This window comes from Strix uralensis, chromosome 4 (genome assembly GCF_047716275.1).
Source record: "Strix uralensis isolate ZFMK-TIS-50842 chromosome 4, bStrUra1, whole genome shotgun sequence".
Classification (NCBI taxonomy): Eukaryota; Metazoa; Chordata; class Aves; order Strigiformes; family Strigidae; genus Strix; species Strix uralensis.
Window position 1 is genome coordinate 2,200,702 of NC_133975.1, and position 24,329 is coordinate 2,225,030.

The 24,329-nt window shown below is 58.4% G+C and overlaps 1 protein-coding gene across 3 annotated transcripts; it reads right to left on the bottom strand.

The window, feature by feature from the left end:
• Positions 1–1,624: 1,624 nt before the first annotated feature.
• FBXO41 (F-box protein 41) lies at positions 1,625–23,097 on the bottom strand. 3 transcript variants are annotated; one of them, XM_074865403.1, is made up of 13 exons: positions 22,575–23,097; positions 15,429–16,357; positions 11,551–11,779; positions 11,097–11,176; positions 10,671–10,981; positions 10,294–10,535; positions 9,824–9,939; positions 9,563–9,715; positions 7,058–7,153; positions 5,942–6,060; positions 5,556–5,714; positions 3,989–4,104; positions 1,625–2,298 (listed from the first exon to the last, which is right to left on the bottom strand). In XM_074865403.1, the coding sequence occupies exons 2-13, from the start codon at positions 16,148–16,150 to the stop codon at positions 2,236–2,238; spliced, it is 2,406 nt and encodes an 801-aa protein (XP_074721504.1). In that variant the 5' UTR covers positions 16,151–16,357; positions 22,575–23,097; the 3' UTR covers positions 1,625–2,235. The 3 variants fall into 3 exon arrangements, 2 of the variants coding, with proteins under 2 accessions (XP_074721504.1, XP_074721503.1); XM_074865402.1 differs by lacking the exon at positions 22,575–23,097 and adding an exon at positions 18,860–19,153; XR_012628610.1 differs by lacking the exons at positions 1,625–2,298; positions 3,989–4,104; positions 22,575–23,097 and adding an exon at positions 18,860–19,153 and having other exon boundaries at positions 5,572–5,714; positions 5,942–6,056.
• Positions 23,098–24,329: the final 1,232 nt, after the last annotated feature.

A 24,329-nucleotide genomic window follows, 5' to 3' on the forward strand; every position in this document is an offset into this window, starting at 1 on the left:
TTAAGCATAGAGTGTATAAACATGCTGAGTATATAATTTTCCTTTAAAATCTTTTTTTTTTCCTTCTTTTCTTTATAGAAATAAATACTTACTTTGTTTTTCTTTTTGTTAAGGGAATTTCGCAAGTCTCTGCACCGTTTTGGATGGTGACATCTCCACTGGGACCACAGATGGTAGCTGGGTGGTCCCTGGGGGGGGGTTTACCTTTGCTGGGTGGTTTTTTTTGCTGGTCGGGGCATCCCTTGCTCCTCTTGCCCCTGGATTACGCGTGTCCCAGCCTCCCTGGGGTGGAGGTAAACCCACGGCGGGCACAGCGGGGAGCTCGGCCCCGGTGCCTGTGGAGGGTATGGTGGGACACGGTGGTTTCTCGCGGGCATTTTTTTTTGAGCTCCCCCATTTTGTGCATACAGGGAACAGCCTTCTCCTGGAAAGCTGCAGTCAACAGAGGAACAGAGGTGCTTCAGATGGGGGTTATGGCCAAAAAACCCTACCCTGTTTCAGAGGAGACAGCGTAGACAGGACGAGGGATGGATGAAATGGTCTCCTGAGGTGCTTTCTGGGGTTGGAGACCCAGGAGCTGCCTCCAGCTTCAGCGATTTGGAATCAATTTGATTTTCTATCGGGGGTTCCCCTGTGGGCTGTTGGCACGTGGGGAGTCCCCAGCTCCGAGGTCTGCAGCTCTCGCGCCATAGGTGAGGAAGGTGGTACCAGGATGGGGCTGCAGCCTCCTCTCTCCTGGGGGGATGCTCTGTGGCAGCCCATCACCCCAGGAGGGCCGGAGGAAGGGGAGATGCCCCAGGAAGGACTGTCTCCTTGCAGCCGTGCTGGCCAACAGGCCCCAAAACCTTCCAATGATGGTCCAGAGAAGAGGCCGAACCCCCAAGATCTGCTTTTCCCAGTCGGTTCCTCTCAGCTGAGCATGCTGGGTCCAAGCACGCCTGGGTGGGGCTCGGGGGTGGCAGGGGGCTGTGGTTAAGGCCGGTGTGTCCCTGCTGCTGGCAGTGCTGTGATGGGTGTCCCCCATGGCATGGACACCTCCTGGCACCTTCTCCCCAGGGTGGAGACACTTGATCCTGCTGGATGCCTTTCAAAAGCCTTTTCCTTTGGAAAAAAGAAGGTTGGGTTTTTTTGGGGGGCAGGGGGGATGATGTCCTTGCAGGCAGAAGACAGCCAGAAGAAACAAAGCAGAATTAAAAAAGCAGCCATGGCCATAGAGAAGGGATCTACCGGGGCAGTTGGGTTGGTGCTTTCACCAGCAGCTTTGGATTTCAGGACAATTTGGCCAGGGTTTCTCCTTCAGGCTGCTCGGGAAGGCGATGAGATGGCAAACATGGGTGTCCCATGCCAGTCCCTCTCTCGGTGTGGGACAGCTCGCTCCGGAGGAAGCCTGAGCAGGTGGTGGATGGTGGTGGGGACAGAAGCATGACCCGTGTTTCCTGGTGGACGAGGATTTTGGAGATGCTTTATTGCCTTGGCAGGAAGGTTTTGGGTGGAGAGGAGGTGAGGCTGGAAACCTCTAGAAGAGTGACCGTCTCTCCTGGTGTCCTCTGGCTCCTACAACCCCCCGAGATGCAGCTCTGCCATCTGGGCTTGTGCTGTTGTGGCTGCTGGTTTCTGGGCGGTAGTTACCCAGGTTTGGGTGCCCCTCTGTTAAACAAATGAAATGAAAACGAGCGGAAACCCTGCAGGAGGGCTGGGCACTGTTTCTTCTGGAGGAGCGGCCTCTTCCCACCCCACCTCCAGCAGCCCACAGAGAGGATGGGGACGGTCCAGCCGTGACACGGCAGCGCCGAGCCCAGCGTTCTGCAAAGAGCCCAGAGGGACAGGCTGAGCCATCCTCATCTCCCACACCATCCAACGGCCAAAAAACCCCCCAGAAAGAGAGTTTGAAGAAAAAAAAAGATATTCCCCAAACAAGGATCCTTGGCAACGAGCAGCCACGGGAGGGTTCGAAGCCATCTTCCATTCCGGGAAAGAGCGTAGCTCTGCCTCTTTGGGCAGCCGAAAAATTTCCTTAAGTAGCACCTTCTCGCCCATGAGCTGGCCCCGGGGACGAGCGCCGGCTGCCAGTCACTAAGGCCTGCAAGAGTTTGGTTTTTTTTTTTTTGTGCATGGGCCAGCGTCTCCGTGCTCCAGGTCCGGCAACGGATGAGCGGCGGATGGTGGATTTGGTTTCGCGGGGCCTCTGGCTCCGTCGGGCAGAGGAGGGAATGTGCTTTGTGCTTCCCTGAAGGTCTAACAGCCTCCTTCCACTTTGATGTGTAAAATCTTGGAGAAGCCGGGTCTCTTCCTCAGGGCCTAGAAGAGGAGCAGAGAGCGCGGTTGGTGCAGGACCTGGCAGTCTTGCTGCCTGTTGGAAGTGTGGGATTCCTTCACTCATCTCAAGGACAGATTTATCCCCTGCTCTTCGCCTTCTCTCAAGGACAGTTTTGCAGTACTCTGCCACCTTCTCTCTCAGTCTTCCTCTTCTCCCACAAAAACCAGCGCACCCCTCGCACCAAGGCATGTGCTGTGTCGTTACTCAAGACACAATGGCTTGACCCCAGTCCCACCCGCTCACACATACACACTGAGTTAAATACTACCCCGAGTTTGTGTCTAACTCGGAGGGACGATAATCCAACACCAAATTGGAGGGACAGAACGACGGGTTTGTTTTCCTCCCCAGAAGGGACGCATTCTGCAAGATTTGAGCCCTCGGTTATGCCGAGTGATTACCCGGGAATTAAGTGTGTGTGATTGCAATAGTTTTTGTGTAGTGCTCTAGAGCCAACCTGCAGTTTGTGCATTTATCGTAGGCAATCTTAAAGAATCTGTAAGTGTTGCATAAGAATAAATCGTGAACCTGACTGCTCTTGAATGCAACCAGACTTAGAGCATACGGGCTGTTCGTGCATCTGGTGTCAGGCCTGTAGTTACAGCCCTAATTAGCACAGCTATTAAGAGATAAGTCCAGCTGCCCCCAGCCCCTCTCATCTCTGAGGACGGGCTAGAACGCAAGGGGATTTATCTTTACCAAACTAATTCATCACCTTAAATCCAACACTGCCCCACAGGTTGAGCAAGAGAGAGGAGAGGACATCTCAAATCCCCACCATGGCAAAGGGTCCACCCCAGTCCCACCCCCACCATCACATCCCACAGGGATTTGGCTTCCTTGCAGGACAGGCTCAACACCTCTTAGTCCCATCCCTTGAAGCTAGCTCTGGGTTTGCTTTCTGCTTGGTTAAAAACACCATTTCCACAGGTTGGCAGTAGTTTGGGGCAGGTGGGATTTGTGAAGCACAGTGGTGGGTGGCCACGCAAGGAAAGCCCTTCTGAAATGGCTCTTCTCTGCAGGTGACCCCCAGCCTGGGGGTGGAGGTGGGTCTGTCTCACTGCCCACCAGGGCTTGGTGGTGGAGCAGGAACCGCAGGAGCCTCCATCCCAAGGTCCTGCTTTGCATCTCCCAGGAGTTTCACCTTATGCCCCCACGAGAGCCCAACCTGCTGCAGGGTGAAGTCAACCAGAGGGTGAAGTGAAATGGAGGAACCTATTTTTCCCCTTGGACATGGATGGAGAAGTCTGCCTTGGAGACCCCAAAGAGATCAAGGACAGCCCAAGCCCTGCTGAGCATCGCGAGGTCTGCAACTCAGCTTAAGTAAAATTAACCCTATTTCTACTTTCACAGGTGGATTTTAAACCACTTCACAGTGTTCAGCAAGTAAGTGGCCCTGCGAAGGAGACAACAGCCCTTTTCTGTCCCCGGGGAAGAGACCCACAGAGAAGCGGTCTTGGTTAAAGCAGTGGAAGGAATCACAGCGTGTTAGATCTTGTTTCAGGCTTTGGGCATGTGTGTCTGAAGGATTGTGAGCCTTCAGGGTGTCCCTAAAAAAATGTAAAATGTTCTCTACTGAGGAACATCAGTGGTTGGCAAGAATTTGTCCTCAGACCCCGTGGGGAGATGAGACTGGTGACACATGGGTGACCTGGGAAGGGCATCTTTTACCTGGAGTTTGTTCACCATTTCTTCAAACATCTTCTTGGCTTCAGGGCTGTGGGGCTCCTTGAAGTAGTCCACAATGCCCACCTGCACAACGATGGACTTCAGGTTCCGGCACACACCTGGGGGCAGAGATACCACCTGGCCTCACCATACCTCGGGGGGAGATACCCTCCCCCCAGCCAGGATGGGGCCTAAAACCCACCCAGTGCTCCTCAAGGCCTTGTGCATTTGGGGAAACCTCACCCTGAAGATGGAGGAGGAGTGACTGGAAAGTGACTTTGGGGAGCAGTGCCTGGAGAGCTGCCAGTCAGAGAGGGACCTGGGGGGGTTGATTGCCAGCTGGCTGAACAGGAGCCAGCAGTGTGCCCAGGTGGCCAAGAAGGCCAATGGTATTGTGGCTTGTATCAGCACTAGTGTGGCTAGCAGGGACAGGGAAGGGATCTTACCTCTGGACTCGGCACTGGTGAGGCCGCCCCTCGATGAGTGGGTTCAGTTTTGGGCCCCTCACTCCAAAAAGGCCATTGAATGACTCGAGCGTGTGCAGAGAAGGGCAACGGAGCTGGTGCAGGGTCTGGAGCACAGGTCTGATGGGGAGCGGCTGAGGGAACTGGGGGGGTTTAGTGTGGAGAAGAGGAGGCTGAGGGGAGACCTCATGGCCCTCTCCAACTCCCTGAGAGGAGGGTGCAGAGAGGGGGGATGAGTCTCTTGAGCCAAGGAACCAGCGGCAGGCCAAGAGGGAATGGCCTCAAGCTGCGCCAGGGCAGGGTCAGACTGGCTCTTAGGAAGGATTTCTTTGCAGAAGGGGTTGTTGGGCGTTGGAATGGGCTGCCCAGGGCAGGGGGGGAGTCCCCATCCCTGGAGGGGTTGAAGAGTCGGGTTGCCCCAGCGCTGAGGGATCTGGTGGAGTTGAGAACGGTCAGGGTGAGGTTCATGGTTAGACTGGAGGATCTTCAAGGTCTTTTCCAACCTAGATGATTCTGGGATTCTGTGATTCTATGGAGGAGACCCGCTTTTGGTGACCAAGACCTCTCTAGGGAGGAGGGTGGTCTGCGAGATAGTCCCTGATTGTCCTATCCCAAATCAGGAGTCCTACCATTTCCTTGGGACGCCCTTACTCTTCCATCCAGCAAGCCCAACCACAGTCACACGTGCCATGACCACCAGGAATGGCACCTCAAACCCTTCCTGCCCACTGCAGACCTCTTTGCCCCCCAGAGCTCCCGTCCTGGCAAATGGCTTCAGTAAATGGTGTGACTCCAAACTCAGATACACCAGGGTGAACCTCAGGTGTGCCACAGACATCGAGGCCTTGATTAGACTGAGGTGAGCATGGAGGGAGTGGATTCATCCTCCCTAAGGCCCAAGGCTCTTCTTAACCCATCCTTGGCAGGGGGCTGTTGGATCCCCTCTTAGAAAACTTCCACCACGGAGCTCCCAGCACCTCCCAGTGTCGGTGGTGGCTTCCTGCGCGTGGGGCTGGAAGGCAGGGCCTGGTTCACAGATCTCGATATCTGGTGGCCTTTTGGTCAGTGGATGATGCTATGCCCTCCCCCCTGGCATTGCTACTCACTGTTGAAGTGAAGCAGGGCTTTGGGGGTGACCGGCGTGGAGGTCAGCACTAGCATCTCCAACCCCTTCAGCCCTTCCCGACACACCTCCGCCGCAACCTCCTGGTTTATCTCCGCCACGTGATCCAGCTCCAGGACCTGAAGCCGCATGCAGTTTCGGGCTGGAAGGACAGAGCACCCTCCGTCAGCACCCCATGGGGAAGGGGTGAGGACTACCAATGGGAGCAGCAGGGTGGGAGGGATGGGTGGCAGCAAGGAGGGACAGGGTGCACCCATGGTCCTTGGGGTGGGCTTCTCCATTGAGATCCCCGTGGGGGATCTCCTAGGGGAATACCCTCCCTCCAGCGAGGTCCCCTTCTCCGTGTCCCATCAGGGGAGAGCTGCCTACCTAAGGATGCCAGTCCCTGGACGCCGCAGCCTGCCCCTCCAATGCCCAGCGCCCGCAGGTGCGGCCAGCACCGGCCGATCATCTGAAGGCAGCGGTTGCTGAAACGTGTCGGCTGCTGGCTGGGGAGATGAAGAAGAAAGAGCTGGGGGGGGCTGGTAGAAAAGCTTGCCTTTCCCCCCACCACGAGCGTTCCGCAAGTGGTGTGGGATTGGGACCTCTCCCACCCCACCCACCTGGGGGTCTCCACATGGGAAGGGGGTGTCTCCAAAGCAGATGTTTCCACCTGAGCAACCCCTTGGGCCGTGCTGCAACCAGGACAGGGCAGGTCCATGCACTTAGTGGGGACCCTCTGCCCCAATCCTTCCACCTTTAGAGATCTGAATCAGGCCCTGAACTCTGCTGCTTGCAGTGATGAAAGCAGTCGCAGGAGCCTGGGCCTCTAGCTCAGGTGGAGAAGCCTACATGCCATGTGGTGTTTACCCCAAGGAAGAAATAAGCCAATCAGGGACCTGACATCCAGCTTCTCCTGCTAAGAGACATCCCCCTCCATATACCTCGATCCAGGCTGAGTGCAACAAACCTTCCAGGACAAGAAGAAATGCCCAGGAGGCAGCCCCATGGCATGGAGGTGAGGAACAAGTGACCTGCTCTGTGAGCCATCAACTCCTGAGCAGGGTGGAGCTCCTCCAGCATCTTCACACCCCCAAAATGCTTTTCCAAAGCGAGAGCGACTGCAGTCATCTCCCTAAGCAGCCACTCAACTCCCTTTTAAAAACACCCAGGCCCTTCAGGGCTGCTGTTACACGAGCAGTGAGGAGCTCAGACAAGCATTTGATGTTCAGCGTTACCTACCAGACCCATCATAGCTCCCCTTTCATCTCTGGTGTTAGCACTCTCCCTGGAAACATTCCCGGCTCAGCAGGGAGGTGCCTACACCCAACAGCTCCCAGCCTTCGCAGGGAGAGATGGGACTGAGCGCCTGGTCCCCCAAACTGGCCTCCAGGGTTGCTGCTCATCCCATGAGGAACATCCCCCATCAAATTTGGATCTGGTACACAATTTATTTCCAGCCCAGTGTTGCCCCTCCACCTGGGCTCCTCCTAACATGATTCTTACCACGGATGCAGAGGTGCAACCTGGAGGGAGATGATGTCCCTGCAACCTGCTCCAAGGGCCCAGATGACTTCATGACCCACAGGGTCCGTAGAGCTCCTAGAACAACACAGAGGACATGTGGTGGCCCCCACCGGCAGTGATGCTGGCCTGGGGGCTGTCTGCAGCCACCATGCTGCTACATCTCTTTGCACCTGGAGTTACAAATCTGGTCATTATTTATAACCCATGATCTGCCCATGAACCAGACAGTCCCACATCAATCCATGCAGGAAGGGTCAAGGCATTTCTATCTGGACTTGTGCCTACGGATGTGCAAAGTCAAGGAAAATGAAAGAAGGTGAGGCTGAAGGGGAGACTGAAGATGAGGTAAGGCTGAAGGTAAAGGTTGAAGGTGAGGTTGAAGGTGAAGGCAGAAGTCTTCCAGATGCAAAGGTGGCAAGTGACTGAACTGAGACTGCCGGGCCGTGTACCCTTCCAGAGCAAATATAATGTCCCTGCAGATCCCATTGGGGTGGTTTCACTTGCCACCTGCCCAGCCTGGCTGGGGAAGGTGCCAGGAGGTGGTAAGGATGTTTCAGCTATGGGTGGTAACTTCCAGCCAAGGGCAGTGGCTGCTCCACGGCCTCTGTACCAGCTCTGCGGTTGTGCTATCACATCTGTAGGTGCCTGTTGGCCAAATGTCGCTGCAGAGGTTTGCTGTGGGCTCCTCCGTGGAGCACATGTCTTATGAGGAGTGGTTGAGGGAACTGGGGGGCTTTAATCTGGAGAAGAGGAGGCTGAGGGGAGACCTCATGGGCCTCTACAACTGCCTGAAAGGAGGGTGCAGAGAGGGGGGATGAGTCTCTTGAGCCAAGGAACCAGCGCCAGGCCAAGAGGGAATGGCCTCAAGCTGCGCCAGGGCAGGGTCAGACTGGCTCTTAGGAAGGATTTCTTTGCAGAAGGGGTTGTTGGGCGTTGGAATGGGCTGCCCAGGGCAGGGGGGGAGTCCCCATCCCTGGAGGGGTTGAAGAGTCGGGTTGCCCCAGCGCTGAGGGATCTGGTGGAGTTGAGAACAGTCAGTGTGAAGTTCATGGTTGGACTGGAGGAGCTTCAAGGTCTTTTCCAACCTCGATGATTCTGGGATTCTCTTTTTGGAGGTATCAAAACAGACCTTGTGGGATGCTGCTGGATTCGTGCAGGGGCATGGTGGAGGTGTAGGTTTATCAGGAGTCGTGACACTGATCAGGCGCAGCCACGCTGCCTGCCCACCTGGTGTTTGTGCCACTGGCTCAGAGGAGCTTTTGCTGATGCCGTTGGTTCCCAGCACCAAGTCAATGGAGGAGAGATGTCAGCATCATCCTGATGCCACCAGCCCAAACAGAGGTCCCTGGCCGTTTCACCACACCAGGCCGCCTCCCGAAGACCGAGGCTGCACTTCCTAACTCTGAATGACCTACTTCAAAACTTCAGGCAAGCCTAAAAATAAGAGATGGGTGTTATCTTAAGCATTTCACATGTCTCCACTGAAGAAGCCTGCCAAGAGCCCCTTGCGAGCATGGCGGGTTAATTAGAGCATGAGTCAGAGTCACAGGTTAGCAATGTGCCAGGAGCACTTGGGCTTGCTCTAACACCCGTGGAGGAGTCTTTGGGTTAAACCCAGCAGCACTGGGCTGCCTCATGGTGTGGGATCCCCAGATCAGAGCCGTGTCTGAGCTCACTTGGTCCAAAACAGGAGCCATCTGGGTGTGCTTTTCCATGTGAAGGACTCTCCATCTTGGGCTGGATGAGGACACCCATCGTCTGCATGTGAAATGGTTACCAAGGCTGAAGTGGTTGTCTGCAGGGTGCAGCGGAGCAAGGATCATCCTCCTTGGGTGTGTAGGAAAGGTAAATCCTGTCTCCACAGGAGGAAGAGCCTCTTTGGAAGGTGGCCAAGACCAAGGAGCAGTCAGTGATCTCCTCCAGGACCTGTGACCTCCTCCAAGACCTACACCATCGTGGGCCTTGTGCCCTTGATCTTGGGTGAGGTCTCCAAGTTGGGTTTTAGCAATCCCGTGGCAGACCTGTTCCTCCCTCCCAGGACAGAGAGATCCCAAAGTCACTTCTCCCCATTAGAAGCCTTCATCAGGGGGTGACAGTCAGGTGGGACCTCACTGGGCCCCAGTGTTGGTGCACCTCTTCTTCACCCTTCTCTAACATAAAGCAGTGTCCCCATACCAAGGCTCTGGTCACTCCTCCAGCTGGCGTGAGATCGGTAACAGGATGGTGGGAATGGAGTTGGAGGGGAAATATCTGCATGGGAATATGCCAGGAGAGGATGAGAGTTGCAAGGACAGCTTGGGGACACTCTACAAGGGCTGGGGACATGGAAAGATGGGTCCTTCACCCACAGGCTGCATTCTGACAGGGAATGGGGATGGGCACCAGAGGAGACCCAGCACATCCCAATGATGTTCTCAGCCTTCTCCCAGCCAGGGAACCACACGGTCCCTGTGGGCACGGGGGGATGCCGGTGGCCATCCTTACCGGTACGTGACGGCCTGCAGGGCCCGGCAGTAGCAGCTGGCCAGCCAGAGCGAGCGGTCCGTCAGCACATTGGGGCAATGCGAGATGCGCAGGATGAGCAGGTTGCTGCCCGTCGCCTTCAGCAGGGACTCCAGCCCGGCTTCCAGGCAGCCCCTGCCAGGGATGGAGGCAGGGTCAGGCAGAGGAGCCTGTGCTCACACTCCCCATGGCCACCAGCAGCTCTGGCTGTGGGAGGAGGGGGCCCGGGATGCTGGGACTCACCGTGTGCTCTTCATGTAGTCCTCCTTGCTCTCCTTCTTCCCTCGCTGGCGTGGCTTGAGGTTTTGGAGGGTGAGGGAGTGCATCTGGGTGCACCACTGAGACAGCATGGCCAGGAACTGGGGGGACAGGGGTGGCCATCACCGAGGGGGACACCCTCAGTGTGCCCCAGGCCACCCATCCTTGGCATCTGTCTTTGGGCAGGTCTGCACACACGCGCATGCCATAAATACGTGAAAATGCACGTGTGGGGTCACGCAAGAACGTGTGCAACAAAATCATGGATTTGACCACAAAAGCACGTTAAAAACATGTGCGCATGTGAGCTTGAGCGTGACCGTGCAAGCACACAGCTGTGTGCACCCGTGTTCCCATCACCGTAACAGCATGACAATCAACACAAGCGATGTGCTTGTTTCACCTTTCTGGAGGAAAACTCTCGCCCCGGGCAGTGCCATCCCCATCCCCGGTACCTTGGAGGACACCCGGGCGTTCTCCAGCAGCACCCGTGTCCACACAGCCGGGTGTCGGGCCACGAACTTCCAGTCCTTGCACACCTCGGCCGCCCGCAGCAGGGTCTTGGTGTCCAGGTAGGTGAAGATGCAGAAAAGAGCCGCCCGCATCTTGAGGATCTCGGGGCTGATCACCTCGCTGGAGTGGCCCGGGCTGCCCCTCTCCAGCCGGCCCGCCTTGCCCCCAGCCCCCTCGGTCCTGGCTGTGGGACACCCACCGTTAGTTGCCACTGGCGGTTGGGGATGGCAGCGGAGAAGAGCCAAGGAGCCATCCCCGTCCCCCACCTTCCAGCCTCCCTGTCCTCCCACCCCACCAGAAGATCCCGGTGCGGTCTCACCCGTCAGCCGGCAGCTGCCAGCGGGTCGGGACACGGCGGATCCGGGTGCCTCCGGCTCCCAGCCCTCGGCCTCTGACTCGGTGGTGCGGGAGCCCACGTCGGAGACATCGCCCTCCTCACCCTCGGTGCTGTTGCGGTAGGGCCGGCGGTGCCAGTTTTGGATGGCTTGCCGACGTAACCCCGAGCCCCGGGCGCCGTCCCGCGCCGGGTAGGGATGCCCATCGGCTGTGTCGTCGGTGGGGCAGGGCTCGGCGCTGTCGCTGTCGTAGCAGCCCGAGCTCTGTGACACGGCTTTTGCCCGGCTTGAGGCCCTGGGGGACAGGGATAACCAACCTCAGTGCATCCCCGTCCTGTCAGCCCCTTGCCCACCAAAAAAACGAGTGTCCCATTCAAATCCCAAACTGGCAGCAGGGACAGGGGACTCACCCGGTGCTGGAGGAGGAGCGCTGGTTGGACACACCATAAGGACCGTGCACAGCCAACACCGGCCCCGGGTGCCGGTCTCTCTGTGGGGAGACGGGACAAGAGGAGCCAACATGGTGAAACCCAAAATGCGGGTGGTGCAGCTGAGGGAGACGACCCTGATAACCCACCCGGTGCCGGCTGCGCTTTGGGGTGAGGCCATACCCAAGTGGGATGCAGAAGAGCATCTCCAGCATCCCCCCACACTCCCAGGGAAACACAGACCCACTGAGAAGCACCTTCTCTTGGGGATCACCCCACCCAGGTTTATCCATTTCCCCACGGGAACAAGTTGGGGGTCCCTACACTTCCCCGTTGAACCGTTTGCAACCATCAGAGAAGCCACATGGGTCCCTGCCCGAAGCTGCTGGGGTGCCCGAAGCCGCTGGGGTGCCCGACGCCACCGGGATGCCCGTGCCTGTGCCCGTGGAGGTACCGGTCGACCGGCGGCCTTGGCCCCCGGCGTGCCGCAGCGTCCCAGGCTGCCGTTCGGGGTTGTGCCGCAGCTGCTGCTGATGATCTGAAGCTGCTTCTCGGCCCGGTCCGCCCGGTCCAGCAGCTCCTCGATGAAGTGCTGGAGACGGACCTTGGCGTTGGCCTCGCGGGCGGCCGTCTCCTTCAGGAACTGGTCGATCTGCAGCACCTCCCTGCGTGGAGGGAGCAGTGGGTGACACCCCAATCCTTTCCCACCCCTCCCTGGCTGTGAGTTGGGGTGGCAGTGGGTGGTCAAGGCTGCTCGTGTGCACCCAGATCATTCCATCATCAGCCTGATTTGGGGCTGTGCCAGCCCAGATGGCTCCTGGGCACGATTCGGGGCAGAGCAGGGACTAAGGGGTGCTCCTGGCATGCAGGGTGGATGTGGCCACCCTGTTTTGGGGGGGTAGGATGACATCCCCAGCACCTTTGCTGGGTATCCATTGCTCACAGGACTGGAGTCAAGCGCCTGGGTGTGATAGAGCAGAGGGAGGAGGATGATGATGGTGTGGTGGGATGGCGGAGGGGGATGGCAGAGGAGGATGGCAGCGGTACCTTGCCTCATTTGGGGCAGATTTAAAGGAAAGACTTTAAGGACAGCCTGAAATCCTTAAACCCTGCTCAGCCCTGTACCCTGTTAAGCCCAGGGGTTTCAGGGCCTTGTCTCCCTTGTTAACACATTAATTAGCAGGCACTCACATGGGCAGGGTTTGCCCTGCTGAGGCGCTGAGATGTCCCCCCCAGAATGTGGCCAGCTGTGGGGAGGAGCGTACCAGCAGCTCCGCGAGCCAAGGTGGCCCCATCCCGCCCTGCACACGTGTGTGCCCAGGCACACGCACGTCCCCGCCGGCCTCATCCGCTTCCCAAAACCACGGGCACGCACATGCAGGCACACGCAACCGCCACATGTCCCAAAACCCCGCGCGGCCGCTGCACCCCTGCCAAATGCATGCATACACCTGGGCACACGCACGCGCACAGTTGCTGTTGCACACCCCTGGGTGCACTGCACACACGCGAAGAACCACCCTTACGAGCACCAGCACCATGACAACACAAAGGCAGATGCACACCCCGACACACGTGCACAGCCAGACACAACTGGCGCACAGGCACAGGCAGCAGCATGAGCACACACACAGGCACACGCACCCCCAGACACACGTCCAGTCGGTCGCATGCACAGCCAGCACCGATCACACCCGCACGGTCGATGGTGCACACACGTGTGTGTGCACAACTGCTCTCACACCTTCACCCAGCATCCATGAAGGCCTGCAGATGCACAAACACAGCTCTGCACATCTGTCTTGTGCACACATGACCGTGCACACCCGACCGTGCACACCTGACTGTGCACACCCAACCATACACACCCAACCATGCACACCCGACTGTGCACACCTGACCATGTACACCCAGCCATGCACACCCGACCATGCACACCTGACTGTGCACACCTGACCATGTACACCCAACCATGCACACCCGACCATGCACACCCGACTGTGCACACCCAACCATGTACACCCAACCATGCACACCTGATCGTGCACACCCGACCATGCACACCGACTGTGCATACCTGACCATGTACACCCAACCATGCACACCCAAGCATGCACACCTGACCGTGCACACCCAACCATACACACCCAACCATACACACCTGACCATGCACACCTGACTGTGCACACCTGACCATGCACATCTGATTTGTGCACACCTGACCATACACACCCGATCGTGCACAACCAACTGTGCACACCCAACCATACACACCCCACCATGCACACCTGGCCATGCACACCCGACTGTGCACACCCAACCATGTATACCCAACCATGTACACTTGACCGTACACACCCAACTGTGCACACCTGATTGTGCACACTCAACAATACACACCCAACCACGTACATCCGACCATGCACACCCGACTGTGCACACCTGACCATGCACACCCGACCATGCACACTGGGCTGCACCGATCTGCATGGAAGCATGAAGAAAAAGGAGGGGGCAGCCCTTAGTGACATAATTCCCATTGCTGATTATTAATTGCCATTTAATTACCAATTAATTGCCCCCCAACCTGCCATTTGCGGGGTGATCCTGGTAATGATTTGGGAAGGCTCCTGGTGAGGGGCCCCAGGAGATCTGGAAGGCAAATGGGGCGCTGGCGCAGCGGGTGTAAGGTGATGCTGATGGTTATCACCTGCGTCTCTCTCATTCCCGTGGACTGGGTGGAAAAAAACACCCCCGGCAAAGCAAACGGAGCCCAGGAGCAAAAAGCATCCCATGGGAACAACAGCCTTGTGGTGTTTCAGAGCTGGCAGGGCTGGGAAATGTCCTGGGCAATGTTTTGTTCTTGGGGAAGTGTGAAACTGGCTTTGCCAATGAAAATGATTTCTGATGATTTCCCCACATCTAGGAAAAAAACCATCTCTTTTCATCAGCTCTTCCCATGCTCCCTCTGCAACCTGGCAAGTGATTTTGTTGCTCTGGCTGGAGGAGTTGGGGACTGGTGTGAACAGTCAAGGGGCAGGAGGGTTTCTTTAAGGAAAGGGAGGTCCAGGAGGCAGTTTTGGGGCATAAAACCAGGTTCTTAGGTGGTAATAGTGCCCAGGATCCACCACAGACCAAACAAGGTGCGTTTAACTCATCAATCACCCTGTCTTACATGTCTTCAGGCTCTGCTTCAGACTTGTCCACTCTGGGGACCCTCATCCTGCCACCACACACCGCAGGATGCCCCTGGACAATACCCACGAGGCAGCTGATGGCAGCCCCCAAACCTCCCCATTGCCTGTCCCACACACATGCAGCCAAACCAGGAGGTGTTGCCCTTATCTAGCCCCAGCATCACCCCACTCCTCAGCCCAGGAACATCCCCACCACCAGCTAATCCCGTGAACCTTGTATCTGAGCCACAGTCGTTATTTTGGAGTCAAGTCATTAATGAACATGCTGATGATGGTGGGGATCAAGACAAGTCCTTGAGGAATCCCACCAGGGCTCCCAGCCCAGCACAGCCATGACTGGCCCCCATTAACTTGCTCCTCACTGACTTTCTGGACCCCATGGTGGCCTCCAGCTTTTCTAAGAGACTCCTGAGGACAAGGTCTAATTTTCTTGAGCAACACCGATGGGCAAAATGACCCAATGCTTGACTGGAGGGAAACTCAGGAGCAGTGCTGGGGTGGGAGGGGGTGTTGAGTGGGGAACATGGGATGAAAATGAGGATGACAGTGCCACGGTCCTCACAGCAAATGGAGGTCATATTGCTTGGGCTATCCCACCCTCCTTCTGGGAGGAAAAGCCTGAATTAGGCATGGCCAAGGTGGCCCCTCTCATGTTTATGACCAAGGCACAGGTCGATGAGATTGTTCAGGTTGTACAGGGCTGGATGATTCAGCTGTGGAGCCAGAGGGGATGACCCAGCCCTCGTTTTGGGGGGACACCCTTTGGTACTAGAGAAGGGCTGCAACAACATGGCCACCACCATGTTCCCTGGCAGGACAGCAGGATGGCTATGGGCATCCCCAGCCTGGCCGTGTCCTGGGGCACCGGGGGAGCTGGGACAAGGTGTGACATGATGTGACCCAGCTTGGTCGTGGACATGGAGAGGCCCAGGGCTACGTGGACACAGCCAGCATGGGAGAAGATGCCAAACCTGATAGTGGTGATGCCAATGGGCATTGCCATGGGGGATTGCACCCTAGCACTTGGTCTGAGGGTTTGGTTGGGCTCTTGGGGCTCGCCATCAGGGACCGATTTCCCCCCGCCCCCTGCGGCCAGGAGAGGGGGTGAAGGACTCACTGTTGCTTGCGGGTGAGCTCCTGCTCCTTCTGCACCAGGTCCTGCTTGAGGGACGCCAACATTTCCACGCTGACATCCACCTGGCGGGACAGTTCAGATGCCCGGTCCTCCAGCTCCTGCTTCTCCCGGCTGAGCCGCAGGCTCTCCTGCTTGGCCTTCTCCAGCTCCGAGCTCTTGCGGTCCAGCTCCACTTGCAGTCGGCCCACCTGTGAGGCAATCTTCTGCTCCACCTCCTCCGTCAGCTTCTCCAGCCGCTTGTCCACCTCCAGCTTCTCAAAGGCGCGGATCTTCAGGCGGGCCAAGCCTTCTTCATAGGCAGCGTCCATAGCGGCTGGCGGCGCGGGGGCCGGTGCCACGGCTTTGCCCCGCGTGAAGATCTCCGTCAGCGGGATCTCGATCTCGTGGACATAGCGGGGTGAGGGGGAGGAGGACGGGGCCGGCTCCAGCTCCTCGGCGGGGACAAGGTCACAGGAGAAGCGTTGGTCCTTGCCTTGGAAGGAGGTGCTTTCAAAGTAGTCCCGCCGGGCAGCTGGTGTCAGCAGGGCCCCGTCGGCGGCCAGGGGGAAGACGGCGGCATCGCAGATGCTGTTGGTCTTGGAGAGGACGTAGAGGGTCTCATAGGTGTGGTTGTACTCCAGGTGCGCCCGCAGCGAGGAGAGGCTGCGGAAGCGCTTGTGCTCCCCGCACCGCGGACACCGGTAAGGCAGGTCCAGCGAGGCCATCCCTCAGCTCCACGCCCCGACGCAGGGGAACCGCACAGCCCTGCTCATGGCGCGGGATGGATGGATCGGTGGCACGTGGGATGGGTTGGGGAGCCCCAGGTGGGGGAGCTGCAGCTCTGCTGGGGCATGGTGGGGTGGGAGCCCTGGGGTGGGAGTGGAGGATCCGATGAGTCTGGGGGGGATGTCAGCATCGGCCGGTGCCAGGCGCTAGAAGAGATAGGGGGGGTTAGTGGTACAGGGACGGCGGGTCCCCAGAAGTCCCTCCTTGGCCTTTCTTCTTGGTCCCCTCTCTGCCTCCATCCTCCCCTCCGTGTTCCTCCCACTCATGCACAACCCTTGGAAGGGTGCACAATGCTCAAGAAGGTGCACAACCCTTGGGACAGTCCACAACCCTTGGGAATGTGCACAACCCTTGGGAAGATCCACAATCCTCTGGAAGATCCACAATCCTTGGGAAGATCTGCAACCCTTGGAAAAATCTACAATCCTTGGAAAGATCTACAATCCTTGGGAAGATCCACAATCCTTGGGAAGACCCACAACCCTTGGGAAGATCCACAATCCTTGGGAAGATCTGCAACCCTTGGGAAAAACTACAATCCTTGGAAAGATCTACAATCCTTGGGAAGATCTACAACCCTTGGGAAGATCCATGATCCTTGGGAAGATCCACGATCTTTGGGAAGACCCGCAGCCCTTGGGAAGGTGCACAACCCTTTCAAAGGTGCAAAACCCTTGCAAAGGTGTGCAACCCCTGGGAAGATCCATCACTGTTGGGAAGGTCCTTCACAACCTCGGGAAGGTGCACAACCATTGGGAAGGTTCACAACAATTTGGGAGAAGTACAGCCATCATCCTGATGGACAACCCATGGAAAATCTCTCTCCATCCACCCTGATCTTGCCACAGAGGGATCACCCATGTGCTTTCCTGGCCAACCACCACACAATGAGCCCCTGCAGTGCCAGGGGTCTCCAGGCCCCAGGAGCATCCCTGTGGCTGATGCTGGGGCTGGGTTGCTGGGAGCCACCTTCTCCAAGCAAAGGGTGACCCAGTCCTGCTCGACCAGCCTGTGAAGCCTTGCAGCAGGATTAGTTACTTCTCCAGCCCCTCAGCGGGTCTCATCAGTGATCCCCTCCGGGGCTGTGGGACCCCTCTGCTGTGTTGTCCCAGTGATACAGAGGACCTGGTGGCTTCCCACGCCCAGGCAAGTGAGGGCCCCTGTGAGGACTTGCTTCATCCCCCACTTATAAAATCCTCCAAGACATCGGGGTGGGGGAAAAACCCCGCCCTTGTGAAGCCAGCAAAAATCCAGCCTAGGAGCTCACCATGGTCTTCTCCAGCCTGGGAGGCACAAGGACCCATTGGGGTGCATTTTTGTAGTGTTTTCACCCCAAAGCACCGAGGGCACCCATGGGTGGGAGCATCCCTTGCTCATCACTCTGCAATATCCCACAAAGCGCTCTTCCCACCACCCTAAAACCCCTCTGAGCCCCTCCACGCCTCATAACTGCCAGCCTTGGCGAGCACTAAACCACCACCAAACCCTGTTTGTCCCCAGGGTGGCATCCCCTGAGGCTCAGCACCCACCTCAGAGGGCACAACCGAGCCACGAGGTTCAGGAAACCATTTTTTTTAGGGAAAAATCGGTAAAGGCAAGAGATCTACGCAAAAACTAAAAATAAGATGTGCTGGGAGGATTTCTGGAACTGCCTGGCTGTGTTTTAGGGTCGTTACAAAATGCACCCTTGCATGTTAAACCCCTCCTGGGTGACCACTGGTGCAAGCCCGGCCGAAACCCGGTGAACACAAAGCACCACCGGCAACTTTGGTTGCTGCTGATGGGATGAGAAAGCGCTTTTCCACCGTAGGGATGGGGCCACAGCATCGTGCCACCGGTATCTCAGGCCTGGATCCCTGCCCGCGTCTCCCGGGGTACCGATCAGCCTGGCTCCGTATTTCCCAGCCGTAAGCCAAGGCAGGATCTGGCCCAGGCGGGTCTGAACTCACACATCTCCCGGTCCCTGTCCTGGACAGGTCCTATCCTGACCACAAAACCTCTCCTCCCTCCCACCCCTTCGACAACAACCAGGTTTTAAGAGAATTATTAGTGGAGTCATTACTAAAGCCCACAGGCATCCGGAGCCGGGAAACGCTCCCGGCTGTCGGGAGATTGCAGCAAAGAGCAAAACCCATCCCCGGGCTGCTTCGGTGCCGCTACCTGCGTTTCATCATGGATCCTTTCTTCGCATTGTTTAACATTTTTCCTGCCCCCCCCCCCCCCCCCCCCCCGAAAAAAAAAAAAAAAAATTACCAGCAGGCAGCTCCACTGCCTGGTTGAAGAGGGAAGGGGGGGATGGAGAAGAGGGGTGGCGGATGCTGTCGGTGCCGTGTGCCCGCTGGTCCCCATCCTTCCCTGGCCGAGGCTGCGATGGCAGCGGGGTGGGGGCACCGCGGTGGGCGAGGGTGTCTGGGGATGAGGGGGTTTGTGGGAGATGGGCATGAAAAGCCGGGGTGCATCTAACCCCCCCCCACACACACCTCCCAGCACCTGAAACAAGGAGCAGCGGGTCCCTCCTCACCTCCTGGCAGTGGCTTTGTCCCCGCTGCGTTCCCCCCCCCCCTCCCCGCTTTCCGGGGGCCCTGGGCGAGGAGCAGCTTGGGGACAAGCCACCACCTCCCAGCTCAGCATCCCGCTTCGCCCCATACCTGCTTCTCGCCGCCGACCTCCCGCGCTTGGCTCCTCCGGCGAGGGCAGCATCTCTCCCGCTTGCCCGCTGGCTACTACCGTCCGAGCGGAACGAGCCGGGGGGCTACGGGGTGGGGGGGTGGGGGGGGGGGGTGGGGGGACGACGACGCGCGTACACCCGCTCGGGTGCACAAAGGAGGTGGCTGCTGAGCGGCTCAGGGCTTTGTCGGGGAGGAGGGATGCCGGGCAGGAGGGATGAAGCCCGGGGAGGAGGCAGGAGCCGCGGGAAGCATCCGGCTCCCTGCGGCCAACACCTCCATGCCAGCCAGGCCCTGGGGAAGGAGGGAGGGTGGTGGCTGCGGGAGGAGGAGGAGGAGGAGAAGGAGGAGGAGGAGGAGGAGGAGGAGGAGGAGGAGGAGGAGGAGGAAGAAGAAGGGAGTAGAGGCTGAAGGCCCTGGCGAGGCGGTGGGAGGGCGAAGGCTGCCGGGCACCCTGGGGACGGCGGGTCCCCGGGGCCCTGCGGGGCTCAGGGGGGGCTGTGCATGGCGAAGGCAGGGGCGAGGGAGGGAGGGATGGAGGGAAGGAGGGAGGGCGAGCGCTAGCAGCCGCCTCCTCCTCCTCCTTTGCAGCCTGAGCCCGGACTGTTTCTCTCTGCCGCTTTCCTCCTTCATAGCTCCCTCTGCCTGTCTCCCCACGAACACCGCGGGCCCTCCGCCGGGCCTTGCTGCCATGCGGCAGCCCGCCGGCCTCATCCTGCATCTCCTCTGCCCCCCAGTCCCACCCTTGCCCCCACCAGTGAAGCCCCTGTCCCTGGTTGGGATGACCCTGAGCATCCCCCCAGGGCCGGGGCAGGGGGCAGCTGGCGTGGGGTGAGCAGCCAAGTGTGGGCATGGGCATTTCTCCTTCCCCATCCAGGGCTGGACCCACGGCTGCAAGGACCTTGGCTTGGTCCTGGTCCAGTCCCTGAGCATCCTGGCTTGGTCCCTGGCTTGGTCCTGATCCAGTGCCTGAGCACCCTGACTTGGTCCCTGGTCCCTGAACACCCTGAATTGGTCCCCAAGCACCCTGAATTGGTCCCCAGCTTGGTCCTGATTGAGTCCCTGAGCACCCTGGCTTGGTCCCTGATCAGCCTGACTTAATCCCTGGCTTGGTCCTGACCCAGTCCCTGAGCACCCTGGTTTGGTCTCCAGCCTGGTCCTGATCCAGTCCCCGATCAGCCTGACTTAATCCCTTGCTTGGTCCCAATTGAGTCCCTGAGCACCCTGACTTGGTCCCTGGTCCCTGATCAGTCTGGTTTAATCCCTGGCTTGGTTTTGACCCAATCCCTGATCAGCCTGGTTTAATCCCTGGTTTGGTCCTGATCTGGTCCCTGATCAGCTTAATCCCTGGTTTGGTCCTGATTGAGTCCCCAAGTACGCTGGCTTGGTCCCCAGCTTGGTCCTGACTCAGTCTCTGAGCATCCTGACTTGGTCCCTGGCTTGGTCCTGATCTGGTCCCTGATCACCCTGGCTTAATCCCTGGTTTGGTCCTGAGCACCTTGGCCCTGAGCACCTCAGCCTGGCCCTCAGCGCTGAAGACATCCAGACATGTTTTCATGTCTCTGATGTGGACATGGGGGCACACGGCAGCGCTGGGATGAGGATGCTGCCGGCCTGGTTGTCCCCATCCCTGAGTCACCCCAGGTTTTGGGGGACAATCGCTTCTCCTCTCCTAAAAACAGAAGCACGTGTGCTCACTCCCATTGCACCCCAGAAACAGCTGCCGTGGTGGGTGCCCTCCTCCCTCCCGCCCTCCCTTGGCAGCACCAGCCGGGGGAACAGAGGGCGAAGGCTTGAGCCTGGGTGCCTTTGAAGAGCTTTCAGGCTCAGCATCAATAATAGATGCACTTTTGGAAGGGGATTAATAAAGTCCTTGTGCATTAGGCATGGCCAGCAGCGCGGGGGAAAGCAGGGCTGTTTACTGCCCAGCCAGAGCTGACATCCTACTGAGAGGTGCCCAAAAGACGCCTCTTCCCAAAGGAAATCCGGGTGCTGAGGTCCTTCTTAACAATATCTGGGGTGTCCCTCCAGAAAAAGGTGTTTTCCTGGAGCTTGGGGCCACCTGCATCCCCCGGAGTGGTCCTCACTCAGGATCAGGCTCCCATGCACATGGGATGGTTCAGCTGGTGGGGCCAGCGGTGCTGTGGGCTGATGGGTGCCCACCTGAGGGGCATGAGCACCCTTGGGTGCCATCAGAGGTGTGAGGGACAGGTCCGAGGGGACATTTAGGATTTCGCCCCTCAGCCAGCTTTCCTTCTGGCTCCTTTCCCCACTCCCATCCCTCCTAACAGCCCTCGGGGACCCCATGTCCCCTGCCCACCTTCCCACCCCATCTCCACAGGGTCCTCCCACCCCGTGGCAAGCTGGGTGTGGGGCAGTGGATTTTGCCAGTATAAGGGTATAACTGGGGTTTAACCCCGGAATGCTCCAGCCCACGTGTCAGCAAAGGGCTGGGGGACATGAGGGACCTGGGGAAGGGACCTCCCTCCTCCTTAACACAGTTGGGGGGCAGATCGCCCCTCTCTGGGGCTGGTGAACGGAAGAAAATCTGGTAGAGAGAGTAGATTTGCAGCCGTGCTCAACATCCCCTCCCTGCCTCAGTTTCCCCCTCTGCAAGAAAAGGGCAATCATCCCCAAAATGCCTGAGCAGCCATGACGACCACCTAGCCCCGAGCCAGGGACCTGCCTCCCTGTCCCGGTCCCCACTGCCCAGCTCCCTCCGTTCCCCCATGCACCTTCTCCTCCTGATTAATTAAAACCAATTGTCTCCCCCCCCCGCCCCGCCCCGGCCCTGAGTGAGCATCTCCTGTTAGAAGGATGAGATTTTGGGGATATATGGTTTTGGCTGATTTTTAACTGCTGGAGGAGGGAGGCTCTGCTATCAGCAGCACCTTCCAGGCTGCAAAATCTCCTCCTGAACCATCCGGCTGCTGGCTGGTCCCACGAGAAGGGAAACGGCATCTCTCAGCCGTCTAAAACGCTGAAAAGGAGGGAGCAAACAGCCCCCCCGGCTTTGCAGGGGGCCACATCCTGCCTGCCTGATGGTGCCTGGATCTTCTCCAGCCCTGAGGATGTGCCAGGCTGAAGATGGGGAGCGGGGCTGTATTTTGCCCCGTTTCTTGTGGGTGAAGCTTTCCAGGGCACACGCGGGGCACCCGCACCCCAGGGGGGACCAGGAGCCCAGGGTTGGGGGGCTAGGCTGGGATTTGGGGTCCCCCCAGTGCACCCCACGGCTCTGGATCCAAGTAGGGCAGATTCCTCCAGGGCTCAGCCCCATCGGAATAAACCCGGAGCCATGTCCCCTCTTTTCAGAGAGGGACCCACCGGCGGGGAGGGGGATCCCTTCCCTGCTCTGTCCTGGGACAAGACCCTTCTCCCAGGATGAGCCGCCCACCCTGGGGATTTGGGGATGCTCAGGAGGAGGGTCCCCAGGCCCCCCACTGCACTGACTGATTTTTCTCTCGCTGCTAATTATTTAAGCGCCTTCCCCCCCACCCCCAATACGTGACAGCTAGAGGTCAAAAACACGACAGAAATACCACTGGCATCAGCTGCTATCGGGGATTGAAAAGCAGAGAGCAACCCCAGCAAGGGTTTAGATGAGCTCAAATCTTTAATTAGAAAAATAGACACCATTTTCTAATATTCCTGATTCTTTTTACAAACAAGAAAATAATAGTAATAATAACAATATCACCTTTCCAAAGGGAGCATGACGCACCGGTCGCCGAAGCCCGGCGGCATCTCTCTCCTTCGGGAGAAAGGACCGGTGCAGCCGCAGCCCCCGACTGCGCCGGCCGGTAAATAAACCAGTCGGGAGCGTCGTGTAAAGTGCTGGCAGGGGAAATCACAGTCAGGTCGCTACAAATGCAGGATGTCCGTGGGCTTGGGTATATAAAAAAAACCCCGTCTCGGTGGCGATTTCTTTCTGTACACGTTTTTTTTTTCTTTCCCCTAATGATAGGAGCTGTAAAAATGATTCAGTCGCTGCAGTTTGGAGATGGCTCCGGGCGGCCGGAGCTGCCACATCCCACCTCTGCGGCCAGTGGTCCAGCGCCGCGGCATCGCCTCTGCCTCCCGCGGGCCCTTCTCCTCCCCGGCACGGCCCGATCTGCCGTCGTCAGCTTCTCCGGGGCCACCCCAGGAGGATATTCCCACCCCGGCTCTCCCGTGAGATGCTCGGGGGAACCTCGGGAAACGCCGTCTCCCAGCATTTAGGTCGGGGCTTCACAGTGTCCCGAAGGAGAGACCCACCGAGAAGAACCCCAAACCTTTGAGCTTCTCCTCCGTCCGGGCTTTTTGCTTCAGGTGGACCTTGCTGTGACGTTTCTTCTCGTCGCTCCTGGCGAAGCGGCGGCCGCAGGTGTCGCAGGAGAAGGGTTTCTCGCCGGTGTGGGTGCGGATGTGGGTGGTGAGGTGGTCGCTGCGGCTGAAGTTCCTCAGGCAGATGCGGCACTGGAAGGGTTTGTGGCCCGTGTGGATGCGGAGGTGCCTGTTGAGCTCATCCGAGCGGGCAAAGCTCCGGATGCAGTTCTCCACCGGGCAGGCGAAAGCCTTCTCGTGGGGTTTCGGGCAGAAGCATTTGGAAGAGCACTTGGTCCGGCGGGTCTTCTTCTTGGGCTCGGCCAAGGCAGGAGGGTTGGCGGGCAGCAGGGAAGGGATGGAGGAAGAGGAAGGGTGGCCCAAAAAGTCCGTGGGGGGGACAGAGGGTGAGGGGTGAGGATGGAGGAGCTCGGCAGAGCTCATCAGACCCGGCAGGACTTCGGGCTGGGCCAAGGAGGTGTCGAACTCCGGCATCAACGGAGGAGGGAGGTTGTGGATCTTGGCGTCGGCAAAGTCCCCGCGGCCTGGGAAGTTTTCTGGCTCACAGCCGAAGCCCAGATGGGTGCCGAAGCAGGCAGCGTCCTCTGCCAGGCTGCCGAGCTCCGACTGGCAGCTGACGGACAAGACGCTCTCCATCTTGGAGCCCAGCGGGTGGAACAGCCCCTGGCCACCCTCCCCAGCCGGGAAAGCTTCAGGAGAATGGTAGCCAGCGGGCAAGTAGGCCTGATGCTGGGTGATGGGCTCCCACTGGGCGCAGGAGGCTTTAAACTTGTCCAGGGGTGGGGAACCGGAGGGCAGCTTGATGTCCTGCTTGTTGTCCAGGAGCTTGGGCTGGAAGAAGCACTGCGAGGTGTTTCCTAAGGTGGGTTGGGGCTGGAGGGGTTGAGCCCCCTCAGCTGCGGGGAAGCCACCGTAGCCCTGCTCCGGGAAGGGGGTTTGCGTGGCTCCGTTCAGTTCAGGCTGACAAGCGGCATAAAGGTCCAGCTGGCTCTGAGCCACCTCGGGACAGGGGTAAAGAGCATCCAGGTGCCTTTGGTGGCCCTCGGAGGAGGCGAAGGGGGAGATGCCCAGGATCCCCGACATCAGGTTGAAGAGGGATTCCTGGTCCTGGGGATGCTCCGGTACCGCC

Bases quoted from the DNA above. Each gene is read 5' to 3' on its own strand.
- FBXO41 (XM_074865403.1), bottom strand. From the start codon at position 16,150: ATGGCCTCGCTGGACCTGCCTTACCGGTGTCCGCGGTGCGGGGAGCAC. The intron at 9,940-10,293 runs GTACCGGGGATG...CTGTCCCCCCAG, and splicing joins ACGCCCGGGTGTCCTCCAAG to TTCCTGGCCATGCTGTCTCA. The intron at 9,716-9,823 runs GTGAGTCCCAGC...CATCCCTGGCAG, and splicing joins GACTACATGAAGAGCACACG to GGGCTGCCTGGAAGCCGGGC.